Below are 18,376 nucleotides of genomic sequence, written 5' to 3'. Positions count from 1 at the left end.
AACATGAAAATAGAAAGAAATTTGTTATATAAAAGTTGGCACAAGTATTTTTGAAAGGTCCATTAGCAAGCTAAAACATAAACATCTAGAAGTCTTTATGCATGATCTCATCACTTCAAAATTTACCTCGTGTTCAGACATGAGGTATTCATTTCTTTTTCCAACTTTTCAATTTATAAGCAACTTGTCGTATAACTCAAAGCCAACACTTACGAAGGTGAAACTTGAAAAATATTTGACTCCAATCATTTAACAAATATCACTATAATTGTCTGATGTTTGATCTCTGCCTGAGTAGAGATATCAGGCGCTGTTTATGTTTCTTTCTTTTCTCGACTGCAGTCGGAAGTGTTTGGCATAATTCATTATGGTTATATGAGAACACTCTACAACAATCTCTCCCAAGTCCATACGTCTATGTGATCCACTCTCTCAGCAATTACTGCTGCAGGGACTTGTAGAGCACCACAGTGACGTACTTAGACAGAAACCTGCGTGTTGCGCCGAGTGCCACGACGGGTTGATCACTCTTCCCTTTCTGAATGTAAAGGTGATTCAGCACTACATGCGGCGGTCTTGACAGAGAGGAGGGGCTGTCCATGACGGCTGGTGCATTGAGAAGGGTAAGGTGCAGCTGTGGAGGGACAATTGGTGGTTCTTTGGCAAAATCCTCCGAACCAGGTGGCCAATTATTATAACTGGAGTCGGGTGATGGAGGTGGCTCAAAACCAGCAATGCTTTCTATGTTCTCAGGGACAAATTCCTGCGCCGCAAGTTTGCAGTTTCTATGTAAATTTTGATGATAAAATCTTAACTTCTGTTAGAGAAAGTGATGAGATATTATTTAACAACTTTGTCATAGAGGAAAAAAGATGTTACTTTATATAACTAAAATATGCAGTATGTGATGCATGTGGTATGGACATGGATGAACTCCTGTGCAGAGCTTCAAAGTTCATCAAGAATGGTAACATTTATCAAATTCATTGCAGGTTGTCCTCATAGGTGAGTAGTTGGTTCATAAGCATACTTTTGATACTATCTAAACAAAATTTCAGCAAACCAAAAGAAACAATATGTAATAGAACAAAACTGGATAGATGAATTGGAGCATCATATAACATTTACCTCTTTCATATCCCAATTTCATCTCAAGCCCTTGTGGCTAAAGCATCCCTGGCCAATGCATATATAATAAAGGAGCGGCCTATAGAACAATGGCTCACCTGACTAAAAATGTTTTAGCTCATCAAGCCAAATAAGTAGGAACTTTTATTTAAGTTCTTATGTACTAACAAAGTGCAAAGTCATGGCAAGAATGCATATTAGTTTACTTTATACTCAATAACAAGTATAACAATATGGTGGCCTCAATGCTCTATCAATGCAAGGCCTGCTCGGACACTGAAAGTGAAGGGATAGAACAGTTAATCCTATGTAATCTTATTTAGATTTCTCCTCTTACTGAGCGGCCATCAGAGAATAAATGACCCAGAAAGGGGGGCCTTAATTGATGGACTTGATGCTGTGGCTTCTTCCAAAACAGTATATACTGACTAGCTTGTTTTAAGTTATGAACAGATCATTGGGCGATGTTTCATCAAGGGGTTGAGAGATTATTATTTATTGAGATCAGAATAGTGGTGACAGCATCAATCTTGATGTGGCTACTTAAAGGATACTTGATCTGAATCAATAATTGTTTAACATGTTTTGAGATCAACAAATCTGGTGTTGCACTCCACATATGTAATCTCCAGATTCTGTATTACACTCCAATAACTGCTCAAGCAAAGGAGGACAAGGAATTAACAAAAACACAAAATAGGTGATGTTTGATCCATACATTTACATCTCTTAGGTTAAGCAAGATCTTCATTATTTGTCAAGAATGAAGTACAAAGTCTACCACAAGTGGGATTGCAAGAAAGAATATCACCTTCTTTGTCCTGAACCAACTAAACCTTTTTCAGTCCAAGAAAGCAACTAACAAAAGGAGCACATCATACCCAAGCAAATTCCATGGGAGAATTACATGAGAAAAAGACAACAGAAACACAATAGTACATCAGAGGTACCATATGAGTGATGATGAAAACCTCTCTCTCTCTCTCACGCACGCATGTGCATGCACAAAGATCTGTTGAAAGGATTATAAGAGAGTCATGTTGGACTCTAACCTGTCCCCTTTTAAGGTAACAAGCATAACCCAGAGAGATACCAGTGACATGCATAAACCCACCTGCTCATGCGTTAAAGGGAAACTGGTTGATATGTGACCATAGAGCTAGTATCCTATATTCCATAAAATTCATTTTAACAACATAAAATCAGAATAAAATATACTAGAGATAATGGAAAGTAGCATAGTGTAATATATATGATGGAGCACCTTCACAAGGTTAATTATGAAGAATTGATAAAATAATAGGCTAAAGTAGTTACCTTCAAGTCTAAGATGTTATAAGCATTCCCTATATCATCACGCATCCAGGGAATGTCAGATGCATACCTCCATTCTCCATCAACAATGAATCTGTACTGGTAGAAACCTGATGGAAGTACTTTCATGATCGTAAAGTCCTTGCCTGACTTTTGCAATGGTTTCCTGCAATAGTAAAATCCATCTGTACATGAGATGCTTAGTCCCTTAAAACTTTTACATAGTTTGAAATAAAGAACAGTAGATGTTGCATATATAAGTCAAGTCTAGTCCTTGATACTTTGTCTTCCAGTTATCCCAGGATCCTTCCACAAAGACTTCCTTGCCACCATGGCTCCAGTTTATCATTGTTGGAATTCCTTGGTCATAGATGACATTCTCGTACTCCTTTAAACTTTGCATCCATGAATCACTTGCTGAATGCATCTCTTCAAGTCTCTGCAGTGGAACCACGGGGGTCTGGGAAAATCAAAGGGACAACATAATTTTTTTGGTAGATTGTAGAACATGAGGAGGCTTTATTAGAGCCAGATTAAGTGATTCCGATAGCAGATTGATGAAAAAAAAAAAAACAGTCTACAATTCACATCTAACTCAAGCAAGAACAATGGCAATACATCTAAATTGCATGAACCTATGATCAGTAAGTAGTTTCTTGATAAAGGACAGACAAAAAGCTGACTAATTGTCTTTGAAATGATGGATACTTTTCAGTGAAGCTACATGATGTGCTTTATCCTGGAAAGTGATGATACTGCTTGTGCTGTTATACTGATGACAAAAACCAAAACAAGACCAAGATCACATGATCATATTACATCCCTCTTCCTCCAAAGGGTGGTGTATTGTCACCTAGTAACTTTTAAGAAAGAGAGCACCTATCCTGTAACAATACAAAGATGTCAAAGTCCTCAATGTATTTAATAATCTGCCTAGTCGTGAAGAGGACCTATCTCAGAACAATGTAAAAATCCCTTTTCCTGCTGAATCCAAAGGTATCCTTTAACAACTATGAACACATCTGGGACCATAAAAAATGTCAAAGACTTCAATGTAGCATTTCTGTTATCACTACTGGTATAGGCTATCCTCAGAAGCCAACACAAATAGGAATTGTCAACTCAAGGAGCAGAAACAGAAAAGCATCACTGTATGCATTGAGAGTTCCATGGTCCACACACCCAAGATAAGTCCCGCACATCTTGTAAATATAGAAACAAAAATTTGTCTTAATCCTCCATTCATCAAAAGAAAAAATATCTTGTTCACAATAGGCCCGAGGGCCCGAGGGAGAACCCACAAAATGTTCAAATTTAACAAACCAAATGAAGATTAGATGCACTGGATATTCATAAAATAGCAAATGGAAGAAGTTAAAGAAGAAATGGACCCGGTTCCACTTAAAATTAAAAGAAAAAAGAAAATTAAAGAGAAAAAATTCTGGCTGAAGTGCCTGATTCTATTGGTTACAGGTTGAAGTGACAGCAGATGTGAAACTAAAGTGAATGTTTTAATATGCTTGCCATGCCTACTAGTCTCAGCATACTACAAAATATACAAATAAATCCTTCACAAATATACCAACAATTCATTAACAAGGTTTTCCCCCTTAATGACATGGACAAAAAGTGCCTAGATAAAGGGGGAACAACAGTTTGAATACTACATAAATCCTGAAAACAAAGGGAAGAAAAACAACAATAGAAAAACATTGCACAGGAAGGAGATATAAGCTGTGATATATCATGACAGAAGCATTACTTCCCCAAAAAAGAAAGGACAGAAAAATAGTTATGTAAATTTTGAGCATAAAATAAAGATATTACAAGCAACAAGCGGATTCCAAAAGAAGCACTAATTATTACCATACAAAAGGATAAAAACAACATAATGGACTAACCCCCTGATCCAGAAAGCACATAAGAGAGCTATACATTCACTTGGAGGGAACTGACATAGAAGGCTCTCTCTCAGTCACAAGATCCACTTCCCACAATGACAGGCACATATTACATCTCCAACAAGAAACCTTGCCATAGTAAGAAGCCTTCTTCTGAAGGTGCAATAACATTTGTTATGACCTTCATTTCATAGCATGTGGGATCACAGCAAACATGGCTTTAACCATCACCATGGAATTAGTTTGTTGATGAAACCATGAAATAGGAAACCTCTAATAAAGGGACATTGAGATGAACCGACTCTTCAGAGACAAAAAGACATCTACTAAAGGACAGTGAAGAGGCATAAGAAAATTATCTGGCCTGTAAAGACACATATGCAGTCGCCTTGTCCATCTTTGTCTCCCTCATGGTAAAAAAATTGTCAGTAACCAGAATCTTTTCCTACATAACTATCCATGTATTTGTGTGAAGCTTCCTGGGAACCTTAATATACCAACCAAGCAAGCTTATTACAAATCTGACTAGCCACTGCTATTAAACTTGTTTTCCAATTTTCTCATTTCAAATAGGTGGACTACTTTATTAAAAGAACTGTCCACCTAAGAAAAATGTATTAGGAGATACAGTGCCATTTTCAATATATAACCTTAGGAAACCTCATTAACATATGATCCCTAAAAGCAAATTAATGAACTTTTATACAACTTCGAACCATAGGGCATAACTGCCAAGGAAATGAAGGTGAATTTGACCAGGTAGCCAAATTTAACCAAAAAGAACACATTCTTCCGTGACACATTTATAATCAGCATGTGCTATGATTGATTAAGGATTGCTTTTACCATAATTAACTTAATTACAAAGTCATATCTCATTTATAAGCTGACCCTGTACAAGTAAGAGAAGGGATGGTGGTTAAAGTTAAGATTAAGGATACAAATGTTATCACAAACATTCTCAAATATGCAAAGCATATCTTAGGATGTAGCTTACAGGCATTTAAGATAAATTATAATAAATCATGAAAACCACAAGTGAGATAGTCTTATATATAGGCCTTGGTATTTAAGGTAAAATGAAGAACCAGTTCTGTTATTACTGAGTTGCAAAAACAGATGCATTAAACAACACCAGGTGATGAATGCCTCATGATCATGGGTCATAAAATCATTTGGAGGCTTTTGCATACAGGACAAAGGAAACTTTTTGGCTGGAAAGGCATTTATCAATCAGCTAAAAGTATGAAAACCTCAAACAACCAAATCATGCCCCAAACTTATGAAAACAGAAATCCATGATCGACATTAGCAATCTTAATATTTATCTCTTCCATATAACCAGATGATTACAACAATAAGCAATGCAACATGGTTTGGGTTTACGTTTCATATGTCTGAACTGGGCTTGCTTTGTTCTTACTGGATTGGGTCTGTCAATCCAGTTCTTATTTCATTTCATCAATGAAATGTGGGATGGGAATCACCCACCATTTTGCACAGGAAAAAGGGTAGTTGAAACCTCTAAATGCACATCCACCTGAAGTTGTGCAACTTGAAAAATATCTAGAAGAAAACATATTTGGGAGAAAAATAATGGACCCACCCGACCAGAACAAGGCCTTAAAAGGTCAGCAAATTTACACACCAGTTTTAAAGAAATGCATCAATATAAACAGACTTGAGGCTCCACGGAGTAAGAGACTATCATCGGAACATTAGACATCCTACTAGATGAAAGTAATGCAAGTGATGAAAACAAAGTTGTATAGTTCTTTACTCCTTATAGTATTAGAACCAAGTCAAACACTCAAGAGATCAGAATGGGATCAGACATATGAATGGATTTCATAAATCAGAATCTTATTTTAGCCAACAAGCTAAAATAATCTCTTCCTTACAAGAAGGGGGAAAACAATCTTAAGATAAATCTATCTCCATCCTTCTAAAGAAACAAAATGGCCAGATTAAATCTGGACCTACTCTAAGAAAGTTATGAGACAAACAAGTCATATATTTAATCTTAGAGAGAAAAAAGAGAGAGAGAGACGATTTTCTGCTTTCACCATCCTCTTTAAATGACCTGATGCATTTCTTTTCATCTTTGTCATTTATGTTCTTTGAGTTTCTATAATGCGTACACAGATCTGAATGATCCACATTACTTGAATCTAGATTATCAAAGTTTGCTTCAAAATACCAGATTCATCCAACTATCCTATCAATATCCTTCTGAAACTACAGGAATCAAATGGAACCAACTTTAAGTAACCCAAATACAACTGACTGGCCTAAGGGGGTTTGCCATACCAGGGCATACCAGCCCATACTGGGTGCACCATATTATATTGTACCAACCTGAGACTCAGTATACCCTTGTTCCGAGCATACCGACACTGTACCAGCATGGTACCAGTAAGGTCGGGTACCAAGATGGTGAACCTTGGAAGATATACTAATTCCATTAAGACAAACATCTCCTATCCCAATCCGTGAAATCACTAGCACAAATACTCATTTAAACTGCACCACCAAAATTTAACCAGCCTACCAACTCTCAAATTGCTTCTTAAAAGACTGATACAAACTAGTAAAAACTAGCATAAGTAACAAAACTGGGAACACTAACGCACAGCCAACCAATATATCATTTATGTCAACATGTAAAACAATTCTCATGAGAAAATAAAAAGAAACAGAATTCTAGATGGTAGACATAAGGAAATTTTCAAATTGGCAAAGCAATATTACTTGATACAAAACAGAATTCTAGATAGTAGACAGAGGACAAGCAACAGTCCGTTAACTCAAATATATTGAAAATATGGAAAGCATTAACTAAAACCCAGGTAACAATCAACTATAAGGAAAAAATATATTCACGAGAATTTGAAAACAAATTCTAATGAGGAAAAAAAAAAAATATCCAAACATAGATATGGGTGGCTTTTTCTAAAACAATAAAGAAGAAAACTTGACAAGAAAAAATCGCACTCATGAATTAACAGACACACACCAATCTCTTTCGGTTCATAACTATTAACTAACATTCATCGACATAGAAGATAACCACAAAAGAGAAAGTAACACATACTGAATGTGAGTTCTTTTCTTTCCTTCTTTTCTTTTCTTTTTTTTTTTTTTTTTTAGTGGAATTCTTTCCTTCTTTTCCAAGACATAAAATTGAGAGAAAGGAAGAGAGAAACCGAGGTATGAGAAATGACCTGAGGAGTGAAGAGCAGAGGAGACCTCGCTGCACGTCTGGGGCTCTGCGGAGGGCTCTGCCCCATCAAATACTCTGATTCTCCTTGAGAGTGAGAGATAAAAGCCTGCCCCTTCCCCTCTTGCAGCTGCCCCTCCCCCTCCTGCTGCAGCCCGGCCCCCTCTCCTCCCCGGATACTACTAACATTACCCATTAGGAAGACAGATTGTCTGATCTAAAGATAAAATTTTGATGATCAAAACCTCCTCTTTCCCACAATATCACCTCATTCCCATATAGAACCTTAAGCAAAAACCAATCTATGAGGCTGGTTAGTTAAAAACCAAAGATCAAAGAGACCGAAAGGCTAAAAAATACTGCTTGGAATCAAAATTGCTTCTCGCAAAATCTGGACTCTGGAATGGATCCCATTTTTCATCACTAGGAAAATCGAAAGACAGGGAGAGGGACAGGGAGAGAGAGGATTCCAACAACTCCCTCTGTCTCCTGCTGCCTCGCAAAAGAGAGAAGGCTATAGAAAAGTTCAGAGAAAGAAAAGGGATGGGGAAGTGGACACGGGACAGGAACAGGGAAAACAGGCAGCCACCTGTCTCTAGAAACAGAGCAAGAAAGCAAACCCCACATCCACCCCTACGTCAGAAGAGCCCCAAACAGACACCAACCCATTCGGATCCAAGAGTTGGCCGTCTAATTTTTAACAATAAATACATACTTTTAAATAAACAATAATTACATTTTCTCCCCCCTTTTTTTTTTTTTCCCTTACTGTAGTTGTAATTTTTTTTTTTATCTTGTTGTTTTGATTTTTGTAAGATATAGTGGATATCTGACTTTTTTTTTATTTTGGGAACTTTTTCCCTTCTTTTCCTTTCTCCAATTAGTTCGGAAGATCATTCAGAGGCATCATTGCTGTTTGGAATCAGAAAAAGGGCAAAATAAAATAGGACAACAGTTGTATGATTAAATTCCACTAACCACTGGATCAGGTGTTTGTCTTCCTCTAGCTTATACAATAAAAGGTGCCCATCTGCGTGACAAATGTGATAAAAAAAAAATATATGTCTCACCGGAAAATACGGTCATCCACGTGGATGTTTTACCTGACGGCATCCTGGGATGGGGCACAAATGGAAGCGGTGGGCCCATGATATCGAAATCTCGAGACTAATTTAAATGGTGGGGCCCAAGAAAAGTTGTAATTATCTGAGGATGAAACGATAATTACTCTACAGGGAAAACCTTTTTGGTGCTCCCCCTTTTGTTATGATAAAAAAATTATGAAACTCTATATTCTGCAGTAGGACCGAAAACTCGGATGCAGTCGGGATATTAGCGTATTCACACCTATATTTATTTCATCCGATAAATATACATATTAATCGAATATAAAAATTTATATTTATCTTTATTCTAAATAGATACAGAAACAAATTATATAATATTAATAAATCAAATTAATAATATATTAATATAATTATATATTTAAAAAATAATAAATATTATATAAAATTAAATAGTATTGTAACTATATCTAGATATTATAGTTGTAGGAGTGGCAATGGATCGGATATTGATAGGATCGATCGATATCCGTACCTATCTCATAAAAAAAAAATTATATTTGTACCTATTCTATATCCATCTCGGGTCGAGTCAGATCGGATTTTAAGAATAGATCAAGCCAGATCAGATATATCCAAAATAATCTCCTTCTCTGTCCTCTATTTCTGCCACCACCTCATGCCCAAATCCTATAAAATATCATGCTTCCACCAAGTTTAAGCTCTCAAAACCTCAAGGGACCAACTCACACCACCACACAACCCACACAAAATCCCGTATGCTCAAGAAGAAACCCCAACTGGAACCTAAAAATCCCTCTGATGTCCCTTAGGTTTTCTCCTTTCTCCATAGATCTTCGAAAAAAAGAATCAAATGAAAAAAAAAAGCAAAAAAGAAAAAAAAAAATCAATCTATGTGAGAAAAGGTCTTGCCTTTTAATTTGTTTCTACCTTTCTTTTGTTTTGGTTGCTTTTCCCTATATTTTTTCTTGATGTTTCTTTTGTTTTTTCAATCCTCAGGAGTCTCAGTTGGGTGAGAGGCTTGGAGTGGTCGAATAGAGAAGCTTAGACAATGGCTAGATTTTTATCGAAACTCTAGTTGCTAGATTGCCGCTACTAGGGATGGGGATTCGTCGAGCCACTACCAGGGGGAGTGGGGATCCGCCAGCTATCAAGCCGCCGTAATGCCGCTTGGGTGTCGGGATGGCTAGGTCACTAAGTAGGGTAAGTAGGGTGGAAGGAGTTTTTGATATAAACGAGAGAGAGAGAGAGAGGGGGGTATGGGGGGAGAAGGGACCCACCAGTCGTTGGGCCGCTACAGTGTCACTTAAGTGTTGGGGTGGCCAGATCATTGGGTCGAAATGGGAGGACGGGTTTTGATGTAAATGAGAGAGGGAGATTTAAATTTATTTAAACAAGAGATATTATCGAAACAAATTCAAGACGGAGTATATCATTATCCGTATCTGATTCAAATCTGTTTCAAATATTTTTTTAAAAATTCATATCTATCTAATTTTTCAATCCAATTGGATAAAATCTACTCCATTTGATTTGGATCGAAAAAATTATTATCCCTAGATAATTGCCTATTCATATTCATATTAATTTTTTTTTATAGATATGGATAAATATTATACGAATATGAATGTTAATCAAATATTCAAATTGATATTCATATTCGAATAGGCTCGGATATGGAGCGACTCGTAGCTCTTGTGCGGCATCAGAAAAAAAATGTCAGGGCTACTGTATCGTGGTGGACCCCCATGCGACCTACCGCTTGTGCAGTGGACCCAAAAGGTGGATCATCTTAGGCCAATAGTGTCGTGCTCAGTGCAACAGATGGCAGCGAGGCGTTGCATCGCGTTCCATCTCCGGGTGTACGTTCAGTGCTGTGATAGCAACAGTGTGACGGTTGATGAGGTGTGGACCACCGTTGCGTTCCTGTAACGCGTCATTCCACTGACCTTGAGCCCTTTGTGCCAGTGATGGTGGCCCCACGTTAAGATGCGTCTCGCGGAGTTTGATTAAATTATCAATGAAAGCATGGTTATAATTATCTAATTCACCACATTTTACGTGAGGATGGCTACATATCAATCAACCAATAAGATGTGTGATGAAACGTGCAGTCATTTTTGTTTCAATTTGTCATTGAATAGCTTGATGGAGAGATGCTACAGTAACACAAAATCTCACTAAAAAGGGTTGACTTATTTGTATCATCTTGGGGACCTGACGGCTAATTTTTTTTACCTAACACTACACATTGAGTTAGTGCATGATGTACAAACCGATCCGAAGGTAGACACAGACACAGTGTGCATAAGCTCTTCATTTTTTTTTTTTTTTGGTTAGAATTTTGTGTTACTGTAGCACTAAGAAGTTTGACGAGTACGGAAGCTATCAGCCTCGGTTGTTATGGTGGGACCTTGCGATGTTCCCCCCGGGAGGGGAATCCTTGCGTAGGGACGAAAAGGAGCGGGGAAAAGTAAGAATGGGGAAGATTTATCTCATAAATGACATCGAGGATCGAAAAAGCATGGGGAAGTAGTTAGCCGTCGACGTCATGATAGAGATTAGATGCCAGATGAGAATCCAATGGTAGGGCCTATGGATGCTATTGAGTCGAGATAAATCAAGTAGCTGAGAATTCGAACACCACACGATTTAAAATAATTGAGTTTGAAATTGGACTCAAAATTGATCTAATTTTAATATTCAAATTCAAACTAAAAAGAATATTTATTGACTTGGTTCAATTTGAATATCAATCGAATTATCATTGTTGACTTGATCATAATATCAAATATGATTACAATAAAATATACCACAATATTATATTTTAAAATATTTAATTAATAATATATATTACAAAAAAAATACTATATATATATATATATATATATATATATATATATATATATATATATATATATATATATATTCAATTAAGCTAGCAAGCTTTTAAGTCGAGGATTTCACTATTCAAATTAAATTCGAAAAATTATTTCAACTACTCGAATTCGATAATAATCAAGTTGAGACAAGCTCTAATAACTCATGAGCTATTCAACTCATTTGTATCCTTAGTGGATGGAGCTTTCCTCCCGATCTTGATGTGTCATTCTAAAAATAATGTATCATTGAGATGCAACATTGTACAACATCTAATTTTAGAGTGTAGATTGTAGCAGATGAGACAAAGATATAAATAGGTAGGGGCGAGAAATTATTCAATAGGGCGAGTCCATTGTGAATCCGGAATGAGATCAATCTAGTGTATGTTATCCTTTATTCTTCTTATCTATAATAACAATATGTGCTAAAATTATTTCATCCTTGGTCCACATTGGGCCCAGTCCATCTAATAATTTCTTAGTAGGGGGGACAGCGGCCTACTTGGTCCAAACCACATCTTAGTCAACAAGATGCACAAGGCAGGGTAAGCCCAAAGGTAGAATCTATAGCCCAAGTTACTCTAAACTTAGAGAAGAATTTGAGCTGAATAGCTTGAAATTAACAGCAATGGGTCAGTATTGATCCCCAAATCTAAGATCAAAGTATATAATTCTTAGAAAATTGAATGTGAAACAACCAGCATCTAACTGACCAGCATATACAGCAAAAATCTGGGTCTTGGGAATAAACTTGGATCCAGTTTCAAAAGGAAAGCTGATCAGGTTCAAATTCATCGACATGAGAGTCCAATGTCGATCTAAATTTTAGGCTTAAAGCCATTTAGCCCACATGCAAGAGTAGAGCTAATCCAACTCAACCCACTTCCGAGCCCTAACCTAGGTAACATGCTAGCGACAACGCTCCCAACGGCAATCGTTTGAAAAGGGTGCCAACAAACAAAACTAAAAGTGTCACATTCCAAATCCAGGATATAATATGGTCATGCTATCGAGAGATGGGATCCACGATAACACGAAGCCAATCAATCACAATCAGGTAAAATCTATCAAATAAAAGATTCAATTCTATTATTCATCAAATAATTAAATCAAAATTGGTTCAGAGCGTTTAAATCCAAAATCAAATACAAACATATATCTCAAAATTCATAATTATTTACTACAAATTCATGATCATCAAATAACTAAATTCCAGCCACAAAATTTTCAAGCTTGCTTCATAGATCTCCAAGCCTGGATTCTCTTTGTCAGTCCTAATCTTATTTCTCTGTAAAAGAAAAAAAAAATATGAACTACACTAGCCCAGTAAGTAGAACTGACGCTTCCTTATCGGATCAAGCATAAGTTTTTGCATGATAATGCAATATTTAGAAAGTAACAGATATTATAAAAATAAATATTTCATAGAGCATATAATAAAACAAGTTATAAACCCATCATGCATGCATAAATCATGTATATTTTACGATCATGAATCATAAATCATTCTTATCATGTATTCGTATCATGTTTCAAAATATTTCTCACAGATATTCATGCTAAGGTCACTATTATACTCGTGACAGAGCCATATTTCTTAATCAACAGAGTTCTTGTTTCATGTGCCAACTTTATACCCATTGGCAGGGTCATGTTTCGTATGGATGCTAGCTCCGGATATCGACCTTTCCGAAGGGATTCGTTCATACCTATTTGAAAGCTTTTGAAATCCTTATATCTTTTTCTTAAAACATACATATATATAGGTGAAAAAACTATAAAATTCATATTTCATAACCATGCTATTTTCATAAGACATATTAATAAAATCAATGCTCATATAAAACATGCTTTTTCATATCACATATGCTGATCCTTATTTTATGAAAAATATGATTTCATCAATAAAAGGTCATATGTATGAAAATCATAGAGATTTAAAAATAAATAAGGAGCGTAAGATCTACTTACCTCGTTCATCTTAGATCTTCAGATTTCATTAGAAGAATCAGCTAATCCTATTTAAAATATCAAATCATCATCAATTTCTATTCGATGAATATAATAAGATTAAATCATAAGAAAAGAGGACTGTTGATCAGACGTGTCGGACCATCCAGACATTAGGGCAATTCAGAGTCTTGGAGCTAAGGGTCAGATTTAAGCGACTTGATTAAGAAATCATGAAAACAGATCGGATCAAGGTCAAGATCAATCAATAGGATTCATTAATAATAAATTTGAAAGATACTTGATATGGCCAAATGAGATTGACGTATAGCACGAATATCAAAGCGGCTTTGAGCCACATTGTGGGAGTCAACATGAGTTCTTAGAAGATGAAAATATGACTCGGTACAAGATTCATAGATCTTTTAGAGAGAGAAAGTCGGTCATGAGAGAGAATCTTCATATTTTTCAAAAGAAGCAACCATGATTGAGATTATCAGAGATCATATCAGGATAACTCAATATAGATTAACTATGATCAGATGCTATAAATTTTGAATAAGGACCGGATTGGGATCCAACCTACCGCACAATTTTCGAAGTGATTTCAGATCATCTTATTTTCATCTCAAGTTTGTCCTAGGATCCGTGATGCAGTTAGAGAGAGAGTAGAAAAGAAAAATTTTAGAGAGAGAAGAGAGGGAAAAAAAGAAAAAGAGGGGGAGAGAGGAGAGAGAAAATTCTCTCTCTATTTTTTTTTCTTCTTTTTCTTTTTCTTCTTTCTTTCCTCTTCTTTGGCCAAACAGGGGAGGACCAGAGGGATGTTGCTCGTGGTCCGATGGGCAGTGGCAGCATGGTCGGTGGTCCGGCAGTGGTGACCGACGGCGATAGAGTCAGGGATGGCCGGCGGCAAGATTCGACTGATGGAAAGTTAGAAAAAAAATGAAAAAATAGGGGACTGCCCCCTTTTCTTGAATTTTCTCCGATCATTGGCCGATCACCGACAACCATGACCCTCGGGAAAAATAGATAGAGGGATGAGGGTCTAAACCTAGGGGTGCGGCATCATGGACGGTGGCGCTGGTGGCCGAAAAGGGAAGGGAGATGGCTCGACCGAATAGAGCAAAACATAATCTTGGCTGTTTGTGGATTTTCCAACGAACCCGATGGCCAGCGAGGATGCGCCATGCCATGGGAAGGAGGGGAAGGAAGAGAGGAAGGAGGATTGGTGCTTACCTCTGACTCCGATGAGGTCTCCGGTGAGAATTTGAGACGAATACGATGAAGACATCCGCGGCTTCAACGAAAAAAATCGAAAAAAATAGGAGGAGAGATTCGGTGCTCGTCGTGGCCAGCCTTAGAGGAGAAGAGAGGGGATTTATAAGTTGTGGAGGGGAGGCCGAATAACCCCTAGATTCGACTTCTCCTCCGATGATTTTGGGTAGAAGAAGACTCCCAATGGGAGTCTTCTTCGTTTGCTTCTTTTTTACTTTTTTTTTTTTTTTTAGACTGCCTTGAGATTTGTGTGATAAAAAAAATTAAGATATCACAAAAAGCTATTACAGCTTGCTTGTTTTTATCTCTCTCATATACCTCCATACACAAAGGAATCACCTGTTCAACGAGGGAGGACTTCTCATACTTGCCTCCTTGCATTATACAAGGCTATATGTATGGCTATCGATGCAAATAGGTTGGGTTAAACTGGGAAATCCAAATTTTTCAACAAAGCTAGCCCAATGGCCTTGATCTAAGTAATACAAAATTCATCCATAATTTGTGGATTTGCATCCCAACATTTATTAGACCGCTGGGGGCGACATTAAGTTCGGATCATCTCCGGCTAGGGCTGGACTAGAGAGAGCCAATGTGCTAATCACGACCATTGGCGGATCTATGTGATTAAATGTAGGGTCAATTGACCCCATCAAAAAATTTAAAAAAATCTTAGATATATATATACTAATGAAAAAAGTTAAAATTAATCCCACTAATTTTATAAATTGATCTGCAAAATTTTAAAAAAGTAAAAGATAAAAAATACCACATCAAAAGAGTAATTATGGCATACATTCTCTCTCTTTAATAACTCATATGTGAAAAAATATTCGTTGCAATGGTGATACCATGTTAAATTTGTAACAAACCAATAAAAACCTTTATATTTCATCGATTGCCATGTATTACATCGATTCTCGTGGATAATACCCCACATTATCTCCGTGTATTTCATCCATTCTCAATTTTTCATTGGTTTGTTACAATGATGACGTGGTATCACCGTTGCAACGAATATTTTCTCTTCATATGTTCTACGTCTCTCTCTTCCTCTGCGCCACTTTGACTTTTCTCTCTTTCTTTTTTTTTCTTTATTAATTATTTTTTTATATCTTTTAATATCCCATCCCAAACCCATTCATTCATCTCTTATATTTAGAGAGCGGATCCTCTATTATGGATTGCCTGGTGCGGTGCACAGCACGCACCATCCATTGCACAATAGAGGGCCATGGGGGGCAGTGCGAGGCCATGCACTATACGATGTACACCGCATACGACCACGTGCAGTCATCCATTGTGTGATGATGATGCATGCGATATTTTTTTAAAATATTTTATTATAAAAAATATTTAAGCTATTATATATTATTATTTTTTTATAAACTTTATTATTTTTAAAAAATAATATTTATTTTTTTATTTTTTTATTTTTTTATTATATTGATTTCATAAAGTAAAATGTCTGAATCCGTCGGTGTATCCATGTATTATGCAATGGCCATGATTGAGTGGGTATGCATAGGATAGGAACATCGCATCGTCATCATGTGGGTCACTCAAACTTGAAAATTGCAACAAATATGGACAGCCATAATTGATAAATTCACGCTAAGCCATGGGACCATATGGATTCAGGGACAGCAATTCAAGTCTTTCAAGGATTAATCATATACTGATCATAATGCTCGTGATTTAATTTGATTGGATTTTGACTCTCGGCCAGATAAAAGAAGAGAAGAGACCGTAAGAATTTATGACATCTATGTAATATTAATTTGCTTATATACTAAAATGATCTCAGATATTCATGTAGCGGCCCGGTTACTTCGGCCTGTAGCCCAGACGGCCCAACAAAAAAAAAAAAAAATACAGAGGAGGAGGAAGACTCCTAGCCGGAGTCTTCTTCCTTCTCGTTTCCGGCAAAATCGAGCTCAAAGAGTCCAGTTAAGGTAGGAAACCTCCACTATAAAGATCCCCCGTCCTCTCTTAGGAATTTACAACAAAATTTCGAAGAAAATCGAGAGATTTGAGAGATTTTCTCAAAGATATACCGTGGTGGTTGATCGGAAAAAAAAAAAAAAGGGTCGCCGGAGCTGTTTTTGGCCGTCGGAACAAGGTATGTTCCTTCTTCCTCCCTTTCGGTTTAGTCTCTCCGGCCATGGGGTGCTTGGAAGCCGGCGAGGTGCCGGTTCGGGCTTAAACAGGGACACCCCTGTTTACGTTTTCTTTTTTTTTCTTTTTTTCCGCCGCCGGCAACAAAGGGGTGTGGGGGCTGCCACTGAGACGGCAGCCTCGCCGTCGTCGAGTCCTTGCCGGAATGGGTGGCCGGAGGTGGCTCATCTGGCTGAATTAAGGGAGGCACTCGAAGAAGGGCTCGGGCTCCCTGTTTCGAGCATGGGGAAGAGGAGAAGAAATTCTTCTCTCTTCTCTAAAAAAAAATAATAATAATAAATATAATAAAAATATATATATATATATACATAAAATATAATTATATATATATATACATACATACATATATATATATATAATTAAAAAAAATAAAATAAATATATTAAATATATATATATATATATATATATATATATATATATATATATATATATATATATATATATATATAAGAGAGGGGAGACATGGGTATGAGTCAGATAACCTTAATAAATATAGAAAATTTATTTGGTTAAATTAATTTATTTTGTTTGATAGGAGAACAGTCCAACGACCAGGGGGACAACGAGTAGGGCTTGATTTTCGGACTATAAGGTTGTGAATTTGAATTCTCATTTATCGAGGTAAAAATCCTGTACATGATCATCGCTAAATATATGTTATTTATTTGTTAGTCTTATATGTTGAAATTACAATATCGAAATTATAATCGATGAGTTTTTTTTTATGCTCGAGACATTGAGATATGGCTTATATGAATATTTCTTTTAAAATATAAGTATGTTATGAAAGGATTTTTATGTTTGATGGTATGAGTCGTGTGGATATGATTTATCAATTTCATCATTCTGTAATTTGAAATAATTCGATAAAATCAAGAATTAAAGGAAAAATGGTTTGTTTTGAACTAACCTCGACATATGATTCAGCCGGCCAGGAGCTCATGCCTGGGACAGCCCGTCAGGAGCTTATGCCTGAGACAGCCTTTCACGGGCTTTCGTACGTGGGACAGCCGATCAGAAGCTCATCCTGGGACAGTCTTGAAAGGCTTTTATGAAAGAATAATTGGATTGGAAAGAGATTGAGGTATGGTCTGGGTTAGTCCAAAGCCAAAAAGGATAAAACATTGACAGACCGAAAATGTGAGAAGATACAATATTTAATATGAAATTCAATAATGAATGAAGATTTCACCTGATGATGTATGATGATACATATGCATATTTGTGACATTATTCCAGTTATTATATACCTAGGAGATTTCTCAATTGCATTGGTTTTAGAAATATTAATTTTACTGGTTTGATGTACATGTGCAGTGATTCTTACTGAGCTGGAGAAGCTCATATTTTCTTCTTATTTTTTTTTCAGACTCACAGGATGCTTAGTTTGGGTGGTTTGGACGAGAGCAAATAAGAGCAGAAGCCTTTAGTAGTTTAGTTA

General features: G+C 36.5%; 1 protein-coding gene across 2 annotated transcripts; it reads right to left on the bottom strand.

The window, feature by feature from the left end:
- Window positions 1-224: 224 nt before the first annotated feature.
- On the bottom strand, window positions 225-8,140 carry LOC105056053 (SNF1-related protein kinase regulatory subunit beta-2). 2 transcript variants are annotated; one of them, XM_010938114.4, is made up of 4 exons: window positions 7,568-8,140; window positions 2,724-2,881; window positions 2,446-2,608; window positions 225-763 (listed from the first exon to the last, which is right to left on the bottom strand). In XM_010938114.4, the coding sequence occupies exons 1-4, from the start codon at window positions 7,757-7,759 to the stop codon at window positions 440-442; spliced, it is 837 nt and encodes a 278-aa protein (XP_010936416.1). In that variant the 5' UTR covers window positions 7,760-8,140; the 3' UTR covers window positions 225-439. The 2 variants fall into 2 exon arrangements, with proteins under 2 accessions (XP_010936416.1, XP_010936414.1); XM_010938112.4 differs by having other exon boundaries at window positions 2,724-2,902; window positions 7,568-8,137.
- Between the last annotated feature and the right edge of the window lie 10,236 nt (window positions 8,141-18,376).

Source organism: Elaeis guineensis, chromosome 13, assembly GCF_000442705.2.
Source record: "Elaeis guineensis isolate ETL-2024a chromosome 13, EG11, whole genome shotgun sequence".
Taxonomy (NCBI): domain Eukaryota; kingdom Viridiplantae; phylum Streptophyta; class Magnoliopsida; order Arecales; family Arecaceae; genus Elaeis; species Elaeis guineensis.
Note: the sequence above shows the minus strand (reverse complement) of the source record. Positions and strands in the feature narration are given on the sequence as shown.

What these genes read in the sequence shown, in the direction of transcription:
- LOC105056053 (XM_010938112.4), bottom strand. Translation starts at nt 7,759, where the DNA reads ATGGGTAATGTTAGTAGTATCCGGGGAGGAGAGGGGGCCGGGCTGCAG. An exon ending in CTCTGCTCTTCACTCCTCAG is followed by an intron (nt 2,903 to 7,567) that starts GTCATTTCTCAT and finishes TGATTTTCCCAG; the next exon opens with ACCCCCGTGGTTCCACTGCA. An exon ending in ATAACATCTTAGACTTGAAG is followed by an intron (nt 764 to 2,445) that starts GTAACTACTTTA and finishes CTTGCGGCGCAG; the next exon opens with GAATTTGTCCCTGAGAACAT.